Genomic DNA, 19,824 nt, shown 5'->3' with positions numbered 1-19,824 from the left:
TACGAAGTTTCCTATTATTTATTTATGGATTTAACATAGAACTTTATTACCCATTACCCTTAGTACATTTTATTCAGAATAAGTTTCCATTTCTAATGATAGCAAAATTTTTAAAATCGGTTCAAAAACAAGAGCCAGTCAAAATCAACGTTCTAACTTTTTTCATCCCCTTGGTGTTCGGAGTGTTTACACGATGATAATAATAATAAAAGAAAACACAAATTGAGAACGAAAAAATAAGAAAAAAATCAGAAAACATTCAAATTGTTTTTTTTTTAATAAATAGAGAAAGCAGGAGCACATGCAATATAACAATATCGACAATACTTAAATTCTCTATCCCATTTTAAATATATTCAAGTCCAGCAAACACTTTGTGATGGCTGCTATTGATCGATAGTTAATCCTATTATAATAATACCTTCGGTAGAAATCGGCGCTCTTCACTTACGCATTCCGTTTTCATTATTTCTAGCATCTACATTGGTGCAGTCTTTTAGAGCAACAACTGCAATGATGGCATCCGTGAAACCTACGACTCAATGGTTTACTATCCTAGCACTGTTCACCGCGCTGGGTTTGGGCAATGTCCAGTTTGGTGGTGCCGACAGTGCTAGTGCTACCAATCAACACCGGATGTTCCATCATTCCGCTAACGCTGGTCCTAGCTCGATTGTCTATCCCGATGGCTCGATGAAACGGACGTTGATTTATCCTAACACAAGAAGCTCACCAGGACCAGTTATACAGGAACAAACAGAGAATATGATAAAAAACATATCAACCAACCGAAAGCCATGGGCTCTGGCAAAGCGCGATACTGCCCACGTGACATCATCCGTCAGACGGCGGTCGGAACTGGTAACGGGTGATTCATCATCAACGGTCGAGACGAACTCGATTCCGGTTCCTTCAGCCACGGCAGGATTTTTGAATTTTAATGGTGCAATTTGCAGAAACGAAAGCAGTTTTCCAACGTCCACTGGAACTTGTCAGTCGCCGAATGCCACAAAACCGTTGGAGAGCGGTGATGATCAAACCGCCTCTCCGTATTACACCATCGTTAATTTGGACCATCATAACGACGTGCTGTGCGACCAGGAATATGATGCCGAGGAATATAACGAGAATTGTTTCATCGATCACAACGTCACCTGCGTTGGGGATCCGTTGTACTGCAATTTGACCTACGATGAGTACCGACAGCTACTGATGGACTACATCTATCCGTCGACAGGCGAGTGGATCTTGATCGCATCACACTCTGTTGTGTTCATAATAGGACTGGTGAGTAGAATTTCAATGATTACTTCATTCATTGATAAGAGCAGATTTTAGTGGTATTTAATTGCACAACTGGAGTGTTTCCCTCTGCCGGTCATAACTGATGCACATACATAGCAAGGAAAAACAGGCCCTCTCTAATGTCATTTTTTCATTAAAATTGCACGGGTGTTTTTGTAGAACAATCTAGAAATGAACAAACAAATAACAGTGTACAAACATTACGAAACTCTTTGATTGATCGACTGAATCGGCTGAAAGCAAACAGTGACACCGTGCAAGTGGAATCAATGAAATACGACACCACTTCTAACTAAGTGTAATTCACTTGGATGGTGTTCTGGCAATATTTGTACTGGTCCAATTTACATCCATTATTTAGGGGAAAGTTCCCCATTATGCGGTTAGCAATTGTTCTCGGAGTGTCATAGAAATGCGAGTACATGATCTTTATTAGACTTTCTAGGGAGTATTCTATTACAATATTTTTCTTATTAATATTATCTTTCTTGAACTGTGAATCATTTCGCGAAAAAGTTTAATTTTTGATTAAAATCCGATAGTCAACTAGTAAATTTGATCAGTATCTAACGAGGAAAACAGATTGAAAAAATGACATGCGAATGTAACTATGAAATGAAAACTTCGAAAAAGCTACCGCCCAGACGGGACTCGAATCCGTAGCTAACTCATATCCCAGGAAACCGTTTTGTCAACTAAACCACCCTGCATGTTGCACACACGAGCTGAGATTATACCTAAACAGCGTCTGTCGGCAAAGCGGAGAGTGAAAATACGCTTGAGAGGTGACATGTGGTGAGTGCTGGCAAAGGGGTTGCCATGGAGATATATATTGAACGGTGTGGCACCCGACCACAATTGAACATGTTCGGTTTATCTGTTCAATTATGGTGTTTTAATAACAATTTTTAAGAGACAAACGAGTATTGATACAGAAAACATGTTGATCGATAAAAAACTGCCCGTTTTTTGGAAGTAACCCATGGATTAATAAGTCCCGAGACTAACAATGGAAACAACATTTTTTTTTGCAAATTTTTTTTTATTCATCAACATAATAACCTTTTAGGGTGATACAATGGTTCCAACGTTTTTCCAATTTTTCAATACCGTGTTTATGAAAAAATTTATCTTTCGCTTCAAAATAAGCTTCAGTTTCAGCGATGACCTCCTCATTTGAGCCAAATCTTTTTCCCTGGAGCATTTTTTTAAGATCAGCAACGAGCCAGTAGTCACTGGGGGCTAAATCTGGCGAGTATGGGGGGTGGGGAAGCAGATCAAAGCCCAATTCGTTCAATTTCGCCATTGTTTTCATTGTTTTGTTCATTGCTGTTTTTGTTCCATCGAAAGCAATCGCGGCACCCACTTGGAGAAAACCTTTTTCATGCTCAATTTTTCATGAAGGATAGTAAATACACTTCCATATGATATCTGTGTCATTTCAGCAATCTCACGGAGCTTCACTTTACGATCTTTCATGATATTTTTTGTCACTTCACTCACATTTTCCGATGTAACGGCTTCCACAGGTCTACCCGAGCGTTCCGCGTCATTTGTGTCGGTACGACCACGTTCAAACTCGGCGAACCACCGACAAATCGTTGCTTTTGATGGACAAGAGTCCGGATAACATTTTTCAATCCATTGTTTCGCTTGCACGGTGTTTTTACCCATTTAAAACAATGTTTTATCAAAACACGAAACTCGGTTTTTTCCATTTTGTAGACAAACTACAAAACGACTTTACTCCAACCTCGATAACTCAGCTGTTTCTGGTCGGATCGACTTAAATTTTTGACCCGTTTCAAGCAAAGATTAGTACTATAGAAAGGCATGGTTACTGGTTTACTACAAGCGCCATCTCTGCTTTAGTCTCGGGACTTGTTGATCCATGTGTTATATTTTCCCAACCAGAAAGAACATTTGTACGCATTATCATAGCAGCGTATGTTTGACAAATGGCTACCATTATGACCAGTAAATGGAATATTTATATTTATATTACATGTAAAATTGATGAAATTATCCAAACTGAGTTGTACAATGAAGTTGGTTTGTTAGAGTTGACGCTAAATTTGTCTGCAATGTTAAAATCCTACAGAGTTTCTTTTACTGTGAACGGGTGCGATCACTTTTGTTGATTGTATTAAAATATGATTTTTCGGTCATTTGTTGTTTTCATAATATTTAATAGCTGTCCCGGATAATTTCGTCCCTCCCAAAATGGATTCCTCGAATTCACTCAAATTTAAACCATATTCAGACTGCAGAATTATCTAAGGACCTAAAGTATTTGCATTTCTTAATTGAACTGAGTACTTTGAATTAATTTAATAAATCTTAAGCACTCTCTTATTTTAACTTACTCTCATAGAACCAAAAAAATTAATAACCGATGCATCATCAAATCATCAAACGATATGTGAAATTAGTGAAATGTTAGTTTTGTTTTCGGTTATATGTCGAATTTATTTTACGTTCTCCTAAAATAATTATATCGAATAACGTTGTTTAATGCGGGATGATTTTACAAAGTTATTCACAGTTCAGCAACTATATGTTCTTCTGCTACTGCTACTTCGCTATACTTTCACTAAGGTGTAATAATTACAATACAGATACCAATTCCGAGCTACTTTCTATTGTCTTCATCGTTGTATTCGTTTAATTAGTTTGTTGATATTGACAGTGAATATTAGAATTTAATTGTGATAAACAAAGTTAAATTGATTAACAGTCCAACACAAGAATGTGATGTTTTAAGTAATTTATCGATACAATTGTTTTTTTTTCTATTATGTAGCAAGTTAGGCAGATTTTACGTTTGAGATTACGGTGATAATTTAACTTTGTCATTCATATACCTCAAATATGTCGTCTATGATTGAATGAGACAGGGAAAATCGCAGTACATGACCTTTATTCGACTTTCTAGGGAGTATTCTATTACAATATTTTTCTTATTATTACTATCTTTCTTGAACTGTGAACCATTTCGGGAAAAAGTTTAATTTTTGATTAAAATCCGATAGTCAACTAATAAATTTGATCAGTATCTAACGAGGAAAATAGATTGAAAAAATGACATGCGAATGCAACTATCAAATGAAAACTTCGAAGAAGCTACCACCCAGACGGGGAACGCTTCTTGCATGTGTCATAATTTTGAAAGAGGTAGAAGCCCTGGATTGATAGTGTATTTGGGAACAACATTCATTCAAGCAATGTTTAATCTGGTTTGACGTGCGGGAAAGTGACTGTTGTAGAGTAGCCGTTCCCGTTTTCGATCATTTTCAATGTTTCAATCCACTTGACTTAACACATATTTGTGGTCGTTTTTGCCCTGAAGATGAAGGAATATTCCTTAGAAACATCGGCTTTTAACGCAAAATAAATATTTTGTAAAGCAACACTCGACCAAAAAACCATCTTTCAATATATTACAACAAAGTGGTCGTACCGTCTTCACAACGTAAAAAGGAACTACAAAAAGAACTCAGTTTCTTTTCTCATATATGTCTTAAAAATTTTGAATTGAACTTAGATTCAAATAGACAATCTTATAATTATATGCATATTTTCTGAATTTCATTTGCATACGATTTCAAGCTGTCGCATAGAGCGACGTTGCAAAAAAACGTTAAAAGGGTTTTTTTTAATTGGGCACAAAACTATTACAATTAGTAGTTATATGGGCCGACTTTGGCTATGGGTACCTGAGTAGAGTGAGAGATCAAAAAGAAAAGTCAATTTGATGTTGTGCTGTTCGTATATATCGATTACTTAATTTGCTATCGTTTTGGTTGTTTTAACGGTTAAAAAAAATCGAAAGCAAAAAAATGCCTCGGATGCCGGATCCGAAAGTATCGCAACCTACAGAAACAGCTTTGTGTTATGCATGAGTACCAAAACTGTACATCTTTGGAAAGATTAGAAGAGTTACCATTATCGACATTCCTCACTTCACAATGTTTGACAATGCCGGGTACTCCCCTAACCAAGCTATTTAATTAAAACGTGATATTTGAGCCACGCAACCAAACGAATCCGACGCCACGAAAAGTTCAACATTGAACGGCAAGTTTGCGTTGCCCCGGCAGACGGAGTTTGTTAAGCCGTTCCGCTAAATAAATTTCGGAAGCTGTTCATTCCGGCCGGCTCCGTTCTGACAGCGAAGCAGACTGACTCGTTGAAAGTAATCGTTAAGCCGTTTTCACGGAAGTATCCTCCTCGGAGTCATAATGTAATGGCATTTCCTTCCATCATTCTCATGATGGCACGCGCACGGGAGGCAGCGGAGCAAAGATTGAAATCACGTGGGAAATCCAGACGTGCAAAAGTTGTTCATGTCGAAAAAAGCTTTGATCTGGCTTGACTTTACGCTTTTTCGCTGCGTAACGCGTGCGGCGAAGACCAGTGGATAATATCTTGCGTAAATCTTCCGCTTTGCAAAAAATTCAACTTTGTCGGGACGGGCTCTTCGACTCGTAACAGACAGTTTACCGTTTTACTTGCAGCTACAACATAGTAATTTCGAAATATTTGACTGAAATTTGCATCGTCGAGTGTAAGGGGCACATAGTAACTGTCGCAGTCCTCCTACGGGAGATGTTTTCCCCGGTTACCAGTTACGGTTCAGCCAGTTCAGGTCTGTGGAATCCTTAGGTGTCTTCATGTATTATAAACTGCGTGGTGTATCGGATATCGGACAATTCGCAGTTATTCCACCGCACGATTTGTCTTATTTTATACCACAAAAAATGTCAAGATACAAGGAAACTAATGAATGTTTAAAAAAGGTTGGATAGATGATCAATGTTTGTTTCGAAAAACGGTGTTTTAATATGAAAAATTATGTCTAAGCAATGAAATATTATTCTCCAAGCTACGCTCAATAAAAAAGCTAATGGAGATCTTTTTCCTGAATGCAGTCATTTTCGAGATATACGAGAAACGAAATCGAGAGAATGGATATTTCATGAGAATATGCCTTTTTCATATAGAAAGGCTATACACTCGCTGTGAAAACCGACTTCACAAACAAGGCCCGGATGGCCGAATGTCATATACCATTCGACTCAGTTCGTTCAGATCACAAAATGTCTGGCTGTATGTATGTATGTGTATGTATGTATGTATGTGAATATGTGATAAATAATGTCACTCAATTTTCTCAGGGATGTCTTAATCGATTTCCACAATCTTAGATTCAAATGAAAGGTCCTATAGTCCCATACAAGTCCTGAGTTTTATTTGGATCCGACTTCCGGTTCCGGAATTACAAGGAAATATGTGCAAATTTATCAAAAAATGTGCATTCAATTTTCTCGGAAACTTCTCAACCGATTTTCACAAACTAAGAAGAAAATAATAGGCCTTAAAATTATTTAAAAAGTCCCCGAAATGTTTATGTAGATCCGACTTCCGGTTGCGGTATTCCAGTGCAGTACACTAATTTTTCACGAGCGATGGCGAAACGAGGTGCATATATTTATAAAACATACTGCTAAACTCATTTAGTTGGCAGTTCTTGTTAGTTATTGAATATATAAAACTACTTTGGGACTACTAGTCTCCGGTTTTCGCTTCCGAAAGTACCCACACTTAAAAAATGTTACATTTTTACAATACAAAGCATTTAACGAACTTTACATTTGTTTTAGCTGAAACTCTTATCGACACAGACGCAAAATATATGTTTACATGTTAGTAGATGTAATATTGTGACGATGCAAAAAAGGGTAAAATTCTTCTAGATTTGGCTTAAAACTGAATCAATTTGTAGGCTGAATTAGTTACTTACTGAATGAACCGACTTCGGCTATACCAGAAGTACCGGAAATAGTGGTCAAAAAGTTTAAAACGAGACTCACTCAATTTTCAAAGAGATGATTTGTTCGATTTCCATAAACAGGCTCCAATAAAAGTTCCTATAGTCTTATAGGTTGCTGTTAAATTTCATCCGGGTCCGACTTCCAGATTCAGAACTATGTGTTTAATCATATAGTGCGACGATACAAAATAAAGAAAGATTCTAATTAACTTGACGGTCGATTTAAAAAGGTTTTTTTTAAATAAGTCGGGGTTCTCCACATTTTTTTGTCATATACAGTTATATATTTTCATGTTTTGATTAACTTAGTTTTTACATAGTCTATTTTCAACTTTAACCAACCTTTGAGTTTTTATTTTGCGGATTTACAAATAATATGATAAATCTTTTATATGTCTGTTGAAAATAATTTCGCAGCAATCTCATTCTCTGTTATTGAAATGAAGCAATATTTTTGTGTATCATGAATCATTTTTATTCGTTGATAAATATATTTTCATTCAACAGCACCATCAGCACGAGATTGCTGATAAATATTCTTAATTCCTTTTAGAAGCCCAATCATATAAAGCTTTCGCGTATGTTATTGGATGTTCATGTACTCTTGTCAAGCTAGCTCATGTTCTAAGTAGTTTTTCCAAAGGCGCTTTACCATCAATATAAAAGGAATACTTTTTGAGGCAGTGATGCATTAAGTCAACATTTTCATGAATTGTACAAACCCATACATTATGACCAGAGATGTCCATCTCCTCTGTCTGACGAAGAGCAAGTGAAATTTCACCCCTAGCGCTGACAACTTCAACAAGAGCTCTTCTCTTTTACAAAGATGCACCACTGTTACATAAAGTGTGCACGCATCATGAGTGCGCGTGTTTCTTTTCTTTACCCCTAGCATTGAATCGCACCAAAGTGTTGAAGCAGAGCTCTCAAATTTTCTGAAGTGGACGCAGATATTTTCACAGAGGTGTATTGAGAAGTTTACAATGGTTTTGTCTTAACGCCGTAAATGTACTGAATTAAAGTTGATGTTCACTGACCTCTTCGTATCGTTGAAAAGTTTTTCTAAGACTTGAAAGAAAAAGCCGTTTCTGAGCTGGTTTACGCCCACTATTAGTTCTGATACAAACGTAGTCTCGTTGTTCTGACATTGTTCTTCTTATATCATCGTCGCTGAAAAAATGCTGCTGCAGTTCGCTTTCACATCTCATTCAATTCAATCGTTAAAACAAAACCTCTTACGTTCGGGACTAAAGAAACCAAGTACTGTATTGTGTAGTGAACAATAGAACGATCTCGAAATGAGTGAGCCAAATGAACAAAAACTACCGCCGCTACGAAAGAATACAATCATTGTTGACTTCAGGCAGTGCAAAATTCGACCTTCGATACGAGAACTTAAAGGTTATAAGGAGCAAATGCATCTTGACATTGAATTGTGTGCATTTACTTCAATGCAATAAGACAAATAATGTTGTTTTATTAAGAGTTGGATGCAATTCAATTCGCAAAAGACAATAACAATGTGCACTATGTGGAGCACGAAAACATTAAGTACAACATTCCTGTATATATGGAAGATAGTGCTATAGAAGTGCGTGTGCATGATCTTCCCTCAAGCGTCATTGATTCTTATATTCTCAAAACTATGTTCCAATACGGAGAGATTCTTTTTATCGAAAAAGAAAAGTGGAAGAACTTCATTCTCGGTGTTCTAAATGGCGTACGTTTGTTACGCATGAGCTTGAAGACTTTCGGTCAGGATACAAGAATCCCGTTCAAATCACTTGCTACCTATGACAATCAGATGGCCACATGTCAATATTGCCAAAAAGCTGTTCACTACGGTAAGTCATGTGATGAACTGGATAAGGAACCAACTACACCAAAGTGTGCTTCCCTCACACCACGCCCAAGCAATCCCTGTACACCTGTGACAGCCACCAACAACAATGAAGCATCCCCCTCAACGAAACCATCAGTATCCCTTATTGAACAAAGTACACCAGCTGCAGTTAACAACTCACCCAACGCCTGTGAAATAAGTAACGATTGTTCCGCCTATAACAATGATGCCAAACCGGGAAGGGACGGGAGCATGAATAGCGAACCACTGCTCCTCCTTCATTCGCTAGATAACAACGAAAGCGCCTCTCCTCCAAGGAAACAAATAACAAGATCCAGAAAAAAATTTTTTATTGTAAAACGGCCGCGTTAAGCTTAAGTGCAATAGAGCCAAATAAAAAAAACTTTATAAAAAAATAGAACCGTTGCAGTACTTCAAGTTTTCTATCGGGAGTCAATTGATGGCCACCGTGTATTCATTCACATTAAATTCCTTCATCGTCATTGGATCAGACCACGAGTTAGGAAAAATTGAGAGTTCGTAATTTATCATCTTTTGAGCAATCTGGTTCGGTAAAAAAAACTGTAAAAAATCTGTTTTAATCCACCTAGTGTTGTAATTGTGCCTTTATTGTTTATTGTTGCACATATTTTCACAATTTTTGTACATTTTACCCCATAACTCCGGAACCGGAAGTCAGAATTCAGGAATTGGATATGGATCCTAAAGAGCTTTCATTTGAATCTAAGTTTGTAAAAAACGGTTCAGCCATCTCCCAAAAAAATGGTGCACTTATTTTCATAATTTTTGCACATTTTACCCCATAACTCCGGAACCGGAAGTCACATCCAAATAAAATTCAGGAATTTTGTTTGTGACGACAAGACCTTTCATTTGAATCAAAGTTTGTGAAAATCGGCTCAGCCATCTCCGAGAAAAAATAGTGCAAAAAACGTCACATGCACATATATGCCCTTACACACACATACACACACAGACATTTTGCATACTCGACGAACTGAGTCGAATGGTATATGAAACTCGGCCCTGCGGGCCTGGGTTCAAAAGTCGGTTTTCACAGTGATTGCATAACCTTTCTATATGAGAAAGGCAAAAAACAGCTGCTGCTGTCCCGATCAGATGCACATAACAAAATCATAACACAAGTATATCAACAGTTGATATGTATAACAATTTGTGTTATTTTGAGATATTTAACAAATGAAAACAGTTGAAAGTTAAAACTTAAGATAACAATATAATAACAAAATCAGTTATGAAGTTTTTATTTTCGTTTGCAAGACTCATGACAACGTTCACTAATTGGAAAAATAAGTACTTCCGTTGCTTTATATCGAAATATAATGATCAGAATTTCAAAAAACTAAAACAAGAAACCAGATAACTACATAAATTATTCATTTAATAAAAAAAAATCATTCAACAATTTTGGATTGAAACGATGCTAAAAGTTGGTTTTGATATAGTTTTTCTGTGTTAAATTTGCTATCTAATTTATTACTAGTGTTATAAATTTCTGCTTTCGGACTTCTGTAGTTATATCAAATTCAATAATAATTGTGATACAAACGTTCCGTTTATTTTAACAGTTTACCAGCCAAAAATATTTCAAAATTTGTTACAAAATATTTCTGAAATAAATTACTCCAGTTGTTATAATTCTGTTATTACCATCTGATCGGGGTACTTCACGTTTTCTATCGGGATTCAGTGGATTGCCACATTTTTTGTTAGGAACAACCAATACTACTTGCTCTTTAACCAATTCTATTGCCAGTGAAACCGTGTATTTATTCACATTAAATTCGTTCATCGTCATTGGAACAGACCACGAATAGGTAAAATTGAGAGAGTTCGTAATTTATCATCTCTTGAGCAATCTGGTTCGGTAAATATCGCCTTAAATTTATTAATGATTTCGTGATGATGATGCAGGCTGAATCATATTGATGACGAAGCTGTCGTATAATCTGGTATCTAGTTGTCGCTGGGAGCTTGTTGCTGTGCACTTTCAACAGATATAGGTCGATATGAATATAATCGACATGAGTCGCAAATATACTTTTTAGTATTCACAGTAATTGCACACTGCGCAAAGTGTTCAACCATACTATCCATTACTTAACGACGCTTAGACGAACAAGGTTTTCCGTCATCACGAGAAGGTCTACAACCATGATATTTTCCCATCATTATATCATACTCACTGAGTACTGTAGTATTTTATGGTAGTTTTCATAAATTAGTACTTTTTGCCTGTCCCTATAGAAAGGTATTAGAATTGCTAGAAAAACCGACTATTGAACGGAGCCTCGGAGATCCATAGTGTTATATACCATTCGACTCAGTTCGACGAGATCGGAGAATGTATGTGTGTATGTGTGTGTGCACTTTTCGAATATATTTTTACCGCCCAATTTTCTCAGAGATGGCTGAAACGATTTTACCAAACTTAGACTCGTTTCAATGCTACTGTCGGACCATTGATCAAGTTCAAAGATCAAACGGCTGCGACTTCTGGTTCCGGAGATATGATGGTATAAGTGACATAACCTACAAAAAGTGTTGTTTTTTGTCGCGCAAGTTTCTCTGAAATGGCTGAACCGATTTTAACGAGCTTAGGGTCGTTCGAAAGCTATTATTAGGCCATTGATCAAGTTAGAAGATCAAATGCGACTTCTGGTTCCGGAGACATGATAGTATAAGTAACGTAACCGACAAAACAAGTTGTTTTTACCGCTCTTATATTCGGGTGCCAATGTTTTGGGATCACCTCTAATTTCGCAAAGCGCTAGTGCTCAAAAATTTAAGCACATTGGAAAAAGTCACTATGCAAAGTTTGGGTAAAATCGGATATGAGTAAGAGGAGCGCCCGGTGGTAAAGTTTTGAAAATTTCGATCTTGAAAAATCGCCATAAGATATAGTCGAAATAGTCGAAAACACGTTTTCGTTCGGCACTTCAGAAAAGACATTGCACTCCGTTGCAAAACAAAAAGTGTTCTGTAAGTAGCAGAAACTTTACGTCTGCTTAGCGGTTCCAATTGAACTGCCGAGTTTAGCACTAAGCAGTTCAATTTGAACTGCTCTGCACTGATGAGTCAAAGACGAAACGTAAAAATAATAAGGGATAAATGAGTTTTTCGAAAAAGAAAAAAAAATTAGAAAAAGAGCTACCTTCCTGGGATTTTTTTTTTTTCGAGATGACACTAAATGTCGACGTTTCAAGCAATTCTAAGACATTTGGCATCAAAATTTTTTTTCCAAAATTTTTTTTCAGAATTTTTATGTATCCTAATTAGTTTCATTATTCGTGGCACCGGCAATAGATTTTTATCCGTGCAAGGACAATCACACTGAAGATAAAATTTTTCTGCTTCTGTGATCATGGCACAACTGAAAATGTCATCCATACCAGGTAATTCAAAACTGGATTCTATTATCGTTCAACAACTCTAATGCAAGATATGAAATTCGTTGTCTTAATTTACAACCTTCGAAAAAGCTGTTGCAGACTACTAAGCCATAGTTTTCAATAATTTAGAGTGAATAATGTTGTCATATTTTATTGACTCAAACTTTTATTTAATTTTTTGTGGTAAGAGAAAACATCATGTGAGTGAGCCAGAAATAACAAAATCAATTCATATTCCACTTCCATCCATTTGAACAGTGTGTCAGTCTAATTCAATTAGGATAAAAAAAATAAGGTGAGGTAACATATATGCTTCGAAGCCATCCATACGGAACACAACGTGTTGGAAACTCAACGCACCTTTATTGAAACTGTAGTGATGATGATTATTTAGGAAGCCACGGAGCTCAGACTGTATGGATGATTTTAAACGCAACGAAACATAATTTTTAATACACAGTTATACACTACCAGATGGTTTGTATTAGTGGGGCTAGCTAATTATAACCAGTCTAAAACCCTGTTTTCATCCATCAACTTACCAGAGGAATGATGATGGTTTTCTCATTTTGCGCATTTTTACTGTGTTTGGTCATCGACTGGCTATCTAAAACTAATTGTTTTGAGACTAGTTTTAAATATGTTTTAAAGTGGAACACATCTTTGTATTCTATATAGGGGTGCAAATTTGAAATGCGAGATAAAATACATATAGAAATGCGGTCAGGTTTTGAATACAAGCCTATAGCCCAGTCAAAGGCTATAGCCGGCTAAGCACATGAAATATGTCCCCAATCAGAATGCATATGCAGTTGAACTACACTCTTAGAGAAAAACGAAATTTACGCTTGACGTGAATTCAAGCATGCCGTAATTTCTTCGGCGATGACGCAATATTACATCTATTAACATGTAAAAATAAATTTTGCGTATGTATCGATGTAAGCTTCAGCTAAATGAACTGTGAAGTTAATGACATGACTTATTTATACATGGTTTGAATTGTGAATGTAAGTGAATCGCGACGCTTCTTTTATGTGCATCTATAAAGATGTAAATTTTCTAAGTGTGTATATTTGAAAAAGCTTTCTCTAAAAATCTCATCCCTTTAACTGTCATTTTGACAGAGCTAGGACAGGTGCTTTTATTGATATTCATTTTATATGATTTTCTAAGAAGCCGCGCCTTCAAAAAAGTTGAAAAAAAAATTCAAGGCTTACAAGACACGACCGATCACGATGACTTTAAAAATTCGCAAACAATCTTCTCTGAGTTTAAGTTGGTTCGATACTAATTCTAAAGATTGCCCCGTATTAGGCCTTCTTCTCGACGGATCTACGGATGAATCTCTTAACATCTACAGATTTTGCATTATTTCATCAGAAATCATCAGATTTCACATTTGTTTTCTCACAGGCGGCCAGTTTAAACCGATTTTTCAATGGTGTACTACTGAAAAACCAAAACGACGTTACAATACATGTTTAAGGTAAATGTCTCCGAATCGATCGGTAGTAAAATTATAAGTAAATAGTTATTGAGTTAAAACCGTTCAAAATTATGACACAAAAAGTAGAGAAAAAGGTTACGAAGCCAGTTTTGTATTTTTATATTGCAGTTTTGAGTGCTTCATGATAATGCGATGTTTGGAAACAAAGTGAAACACGATCTTTAACACGCACTTGAAAAACTGTGTACGGTACTTAAAGGACTGTATACAGCATCCTTTTTCAGGACGTTTTGTGGGGTTTGATTTGCCTTTCTTGTATATGAAGATTACGCATTTACCGGCAAACTCAACTTTCGAACTGATCGTCATATACCATTCGAATTAGTTCCCCGAAATTAGCAAATGTCAGTTTATAGGTGATATTGTGTGTATATTACAAAAATATGTAGTCGAAGTTAGCATGGACGAGTTTTCACAAACATAAATTCAAATGAAAGAACTCTTGTTCCTAAAGCCGCTATTGAATTTCATCTGCATCAAACTTATCAATTTTATCAGAGAAAGCTTAACAGATTAGATTCAAATGGAAGCCTCATATCCGACTATTGTTTTTTATGCGACTTGCGGTTCTGGAGTATTACCGGGATTACAGACTCATAAGGATAAAAAATATAATTTAAATAACGTGTTTTTGCCTTTCTCGTATAGAAAGGTTATGCAATCACTGTGAAAACCGACCTTTTCACCGTGGAACGGAGGGCCGAATGTCATATACCATTCGACTTGGCTCGACGAACTGAGCAAATGTCTGTGTGTTTGTGTCTGTGTGTGTATGTGTGTGTATGTATGTGTGTATGTAACAAAAATTAGCACTCGATTTTTTCGGAGATGGCTGAAACGATTTTCACAAACTTAGATTTAAATGAAAGGTCTCTTGGTCTCATAGGGTGTTATTGAATGTTACCTGGATCGGGCTTCCGGTTCTGGAGTAACGGGATAAAATGTGCGAAAATATGAAAAAAAAAGTACACTCGACCGATTTTCTTCAACTAATATTTAAATTAAAGGCCTTGTAGTCTCATAGGTTGCTATTGAATTTCATCTATATCCGACTTCCGGTTCGGGAGTTATGCGGTAAAATGTGCAAAATGAACTAAAAACGTGCAATCGATTTTCTCAGAGACCGTTCATTCCATTTTTATAAACTTAGATTCAAATGAAAGGTCTCACGGTGCCATACTAAATTCCTAAATTTCATTCGAATGCGCCTTCAGGCTCCAGAGTTATACGGTAAAGTATGTTCAATTTTGTACACCGTCACTTAAGCCGGTGAAACAAAATACGTACAGAAATTTCTAAACTGGTCTCAAAACTACACAAATCGATAGCCATTTTCAGTAGGCAGCTAAACATACCGATCCTGGCTATCCTGGTGGTTTTCGATTAACGACGGGAGCAAATAGTCATATGCTTAAAAATGGATCTCACTCACTTTTCTCAGAGTTTGCAGACCCGATATTTCCAATTTTAAGATCAAATGAAAGGTTAGATCTTATGGTCCTACAGAAAAATTACTGCATATTTTCGGATTCAACAAAAATTTAAACCGTTGTTTAGAGTACGGTGGCAAAATCGTATAGAAACTTCAAAATTTGCATAAAAACTAGTAGAGTTTGTACGTCATGCTAGTTGGTGGCCTTACGAATTGACATAGATTATACCGGTTATCGGGTTCCGGTGCTGGAATAACATATAATAGTGATTCCACTTCGTTTTCTTAAGGATGGCCTCAGCGAACCAAGCACAGTTTCATTATGTAGTTTATACTAGTTAATGCACAAACAATCCCTTGATTTATTTAAAAACCGACGAGAAACATTTTGAAAAAAATATCACAGTATTATATATATTAGAAAGGCATCATTACACGACTAATTGGATTAAAACAGGTTTTTGCTTTTCTCTATAGAAAGGTATTAGAATTGCTTGAAAAACCGACTTTCGAACGGAGCCTCGGAGACCCATAGTGTTATATACCATTCGACTCAGTTCGTCGAGATCGGAAAATGTCTGTGTGTGTGTATGTGTGTGTGTGTATGTGTGTGCACTTTTCGAAGATATTTGAACGCGCTCAATTTTCTCAGAGATGGCTGAACCGATTTGAACAAACTTGAGCTCGTTTGAAAGCTACTGTCGGGCCATTGATCAAGTTCGAAGATCAAATGGCTCTGACTTTTGGTTCCGGAGATATGATTGTATAAGTGACGTAACCGACAAAAAGCGTTGTATTTGAACGCGCTCAATTTTCTCAGAGATGGCTGAACCGATTTTAACAAACTTGGGCTCGTTTGAAAGCTACTATCGAATCATTGATCAAGTTCAAAGATCAAATGGCTGTGACTTTTGGTTCCGGAGATATGATTGTATAAGTGACGTAACAGACAAAAAGCGTTGTATTTGAACGCGCTCAATTTTCTCAGAGATGGCTGATCCGATTTTAACAAACTTGGGCTCGTTTGAAAGCTACTGTCGTGCCATTGATCAAGTTCGAAGATCAAATGGTTGTGACTTTTGGTTCCAGATATATGATTGTATAAGTGACGTAACCGACAAAAAGCGTTGTATTTGAACGCGCTCAATTTTCTCAGAGATGGCTGAACCGATTTTAACAAACTTGGGCTCGTTTGAAAGCTACTATCGTGCCATTGATCAAGTTCGAAGATCAAATGGCTGTGACTTTTGGCTCCGGAGATATGATTGTATAAGTGACGTAACCGACAAAAAGCGTTGTATTTGAACGCGCTCAATTTTCTCAGAGATGGTTGATCCGATTTTAACAAACTTGGGCTCGTTTGAAAGCTACTGTCGTGCCATTGATCGAGTTCGAAGATCAAATGGTTGTGACTTTTGGTTCCAGATATATGATTGTATAAGTGACGTAACCGACAAAACACGTTGATTTTTACCGCTCTTATATATATAAGGGTGCTAAAATTTTGGGAATACCTCTATTTTCGTTAAGTTCTAGTGCTCAAAAATTTAAGCACCTCGAAAAAAGCCTTCATGCAAAATTTGACCTAAATCGGACATGCTTAAGGGGTGCTGCCCGGTGGTAAAGGTTTGACAATTTTCGATCTTGAAAAAGCACCATAGGGGGGAGTACATGAAATTTCCAAAATCGAAAATTTTTTTTGATGCCAAAACTCTTAAAACTGCATAAAACATCGAAATTTAGTGTCATCTCAAAAAAATTTTTTTTGAAAAAATCAACTTTCTGGGACTTTTATATTTTCATATTTTTTCTAAGTCCCAAAAAGTCGATATTTTCAAAAAATTTTTTTTCGAGATGACACTAAATCTCGACGTTTCATGCAATTCTAAGCCTTTTGGCATCAAAAATTTTTTTTCAATTTCGAAAATTTCATGTACTCCCCTCTATGGTGATTTTTCAAGATATATGAAAATTTCTCTAAGTGGACTAAGAAGGCTTTTTTTAGATTAGCATCACTCTTCTCATACAAATAGGCAACGCAAATGTCAATCACTAGTTTGGAAAAATGATGCTTGCTGTGTGACATAAACACTGAAGCATGCTTTTGTGAACTACTCGAATCAATCTGAATCAATAGGTGTCAAAATTAGTATCCAAAATTATTTAATAAAAGTATGAAACATATTTTCATGAGACTGTTATGAAAGAAGAGAAAGGCATTATCACACCACTAGGTAGATTAAGAAGGGTTTTTTTTATTAAATTTTATAAATAGGTATTAAATTCAGCTCGACGAACTGAACAAACCTGACTGGACCGATGTTGATCAAACTAGTCGCAAATGCAAGATCTCCTTAGTAACCTGAACGCTATTGAATGTTTTTGAGATCCGATGCTAGCTTTTCGATTTATATGACATCTTATGTTGAATTTTTCTGTTTTTACTTTGGAAAATTTTTCCGAACCAAACGTCTGTGTGTGTGTCTATATGTGTGTACAGAACAAAGAGGCGTAGAACTCAGAGATGGTGGGGACGATTTTCATCGGGCTAGTTGCAAATGAAAGATCTTTCTGTCAGCCAGAACGTATTGTTTTTGTTTTCTGATCCGTTGTTTTTTTAATCATGCGAAATTTTATACCAGAATTTTCAGATTTAAACAATATCTGTCACAATTGTTGAAAACGAAATATGTTTAGAAACATAGATTTCACACTGTAAAAGCTATCCAACAAGCAATAGATTATTAAAATCAGTCCATTTTAACGGAGATATCGATATTTTTAGTAAGTGACTTTTCCCCCTATTCCAGCAGTAGGAGTTTGTTTGCTTGGGAGAAAAGTGAGACACTATTATTAATACTGTTGCAATTTTTTCAAAGCACCAAATAAACTGTGTACAGTATCCTTTTGCATGATACTTTGTCTCGATTCGATTTTAGCGCGATTCGTTTTCGGCAACATAATCGTTCGAATATGACATATGTATATGATATATGGCAGTATTTCGAATTCATAGTTATAATGATTTAAATTGCTTACAGCAATAACTGCTGGAGGACAATAACTTCTTACACTCATATACCATTCGAAACAGTTAGTCGAAATCAACAAATATGTGTCGAGTATGACAAATAATGTCACACAAATTTTTCCGAGATGGCTGAACCGATTACTTCCATCCAAGTTTCCCATGAAAGGTCTTATGATCCCATAAAAACCTACTGTTTTTAATCAGATCAGACTTGCAGTTTCGGAGATATGGGATGATAAGTGTGAAAATGTAAATCTCACATCAATTAATGTAAATTTTGATAGTCGATGACCAAATAGACTTATTTCAGTTATACCTGTATTCTGCTTACGATCCCGAAAGGTACTTAAAAATTTTATTTGAAACGCGCTACTATTTCTCAATGATATACTGATTTTCAAAAGCTTCGAATCAAATGAAATGGTTTGCAATTTCTTAGGGGAATTTTACTGGCTTCGGCTACATCGGTTTCCGAATTACGGTTCCGAAAGTATCGGGAATAGAGGAGTTCAATCGTTTTCTCAAATGAGACAAACCCGAATTTCATGAACCATACAAAATTGATGAATTTCATCCGATTCCGACTTCCGATTCTGGAAAACCGACATAGAAGATGATGATTACAAACATCGTAAAAAATGTTGATCAGAAGTTGGGCTCAAAACTATTTCAATTTATTCGTCATATTAATTTCGAGACGTTTTTCAGAATTGCAACCTCATGTGGGACCATTAATATACCACAAAGACCGAAATCTGGTACTTTTAACGCCCCCATCCTCTCTCGTAGACTTTTCAAATACTATAAACCGTTGTCATAAATGTTCAAATATTATAAACCGTTGTCATAAAATCTCAGTTATTCAAGAGATAAAAATATACAAAAAATCTCAAACGGCTTTACTGGATGAACGATAGGAAAAAAGTGTTTCTTTGTAGAGTGATTAAAATCAACAATGTAAGGGCTGGAAATAGTTGGCAGGCTCGATTTCAACCTCTGAGGTGTTTACTTTCGCAATTACAGTAATTTCGATTTTTTGAATCTGTTTTTCATTGGATAAAAATACACTGATAACGACTTCACGTCAGAATCTTTTAATTCTGCTCGGTTACACATGAACGATAAATCCTGATTATTTTCTTATCCTACTAACATTGATTCTATTTGGCAGACCTTGTTAGTTAGCGGATATAGAAATCTACTTTGGGACTAGAAGTCCGCGGTTTCCGCTTCCGAACGTACCAGTGAAGTGAAGGAAAGCTCCAAAACCGGAAATGACTTCGATTCGGTCACTTAGGTATTTCTAAAAATTAATGTTCTCTTAAGGCTAAAGCAGGAGCCTTGTATTCAGAAAAAGAATAATAACCAGATTCAAATCAGAAACTGTCAGAAAATTTGCTGCATTTTTATTTCAAACATCAATTAATTTTTCC

General features: G+C 36.2%; 1 protein-coding gene across 5 annotated transcripts in view; it reads left to right on the top strand.

The window, feature by feature from the left end:
* LOC131439058 (orexin receptor type 2-like) overlaps window positions 1-19,824 on the top strand; it is a 335,326-nt gene that overhangs the window by 187,031 nt on the left and 128,471 nt on the right. For all 5 annotated transcript variants that reach the window (XM_058609588.1, XM_058609590.1, XM_058609591.1 and 2 more), the window contains one exon: window positions 476-1,287. In XM_058609588.1, coding sequence (XP_058465571.1) covers window positions 514-1,287 — 774 coding nt within the window. In that variant the 5' untranslated portion in view covers window positions 476-513. The remainder of the gene's footprint in view (window positions 1-475; window positions 1,288-19,824) is intronic.

This window comes from Malaya genurostris, chromosome 3 (assembly GCF_030247185.1).
Source record: "Malaya genurostris strain Urasoe2022 chromosome 3, Malgen_1.1, whole genome shotgun sequence".
Taxonomy (NCBI): Eukaryota; Metazoa; Arthropoda; class Insecta; order Diptera; family Culicidae; genus Malaya; species Malaya genurostris.
Note: the sequence above shows the minus strand (reverse complement) of the source record. Positions and strands in the feature narration are given on the sequence as shown.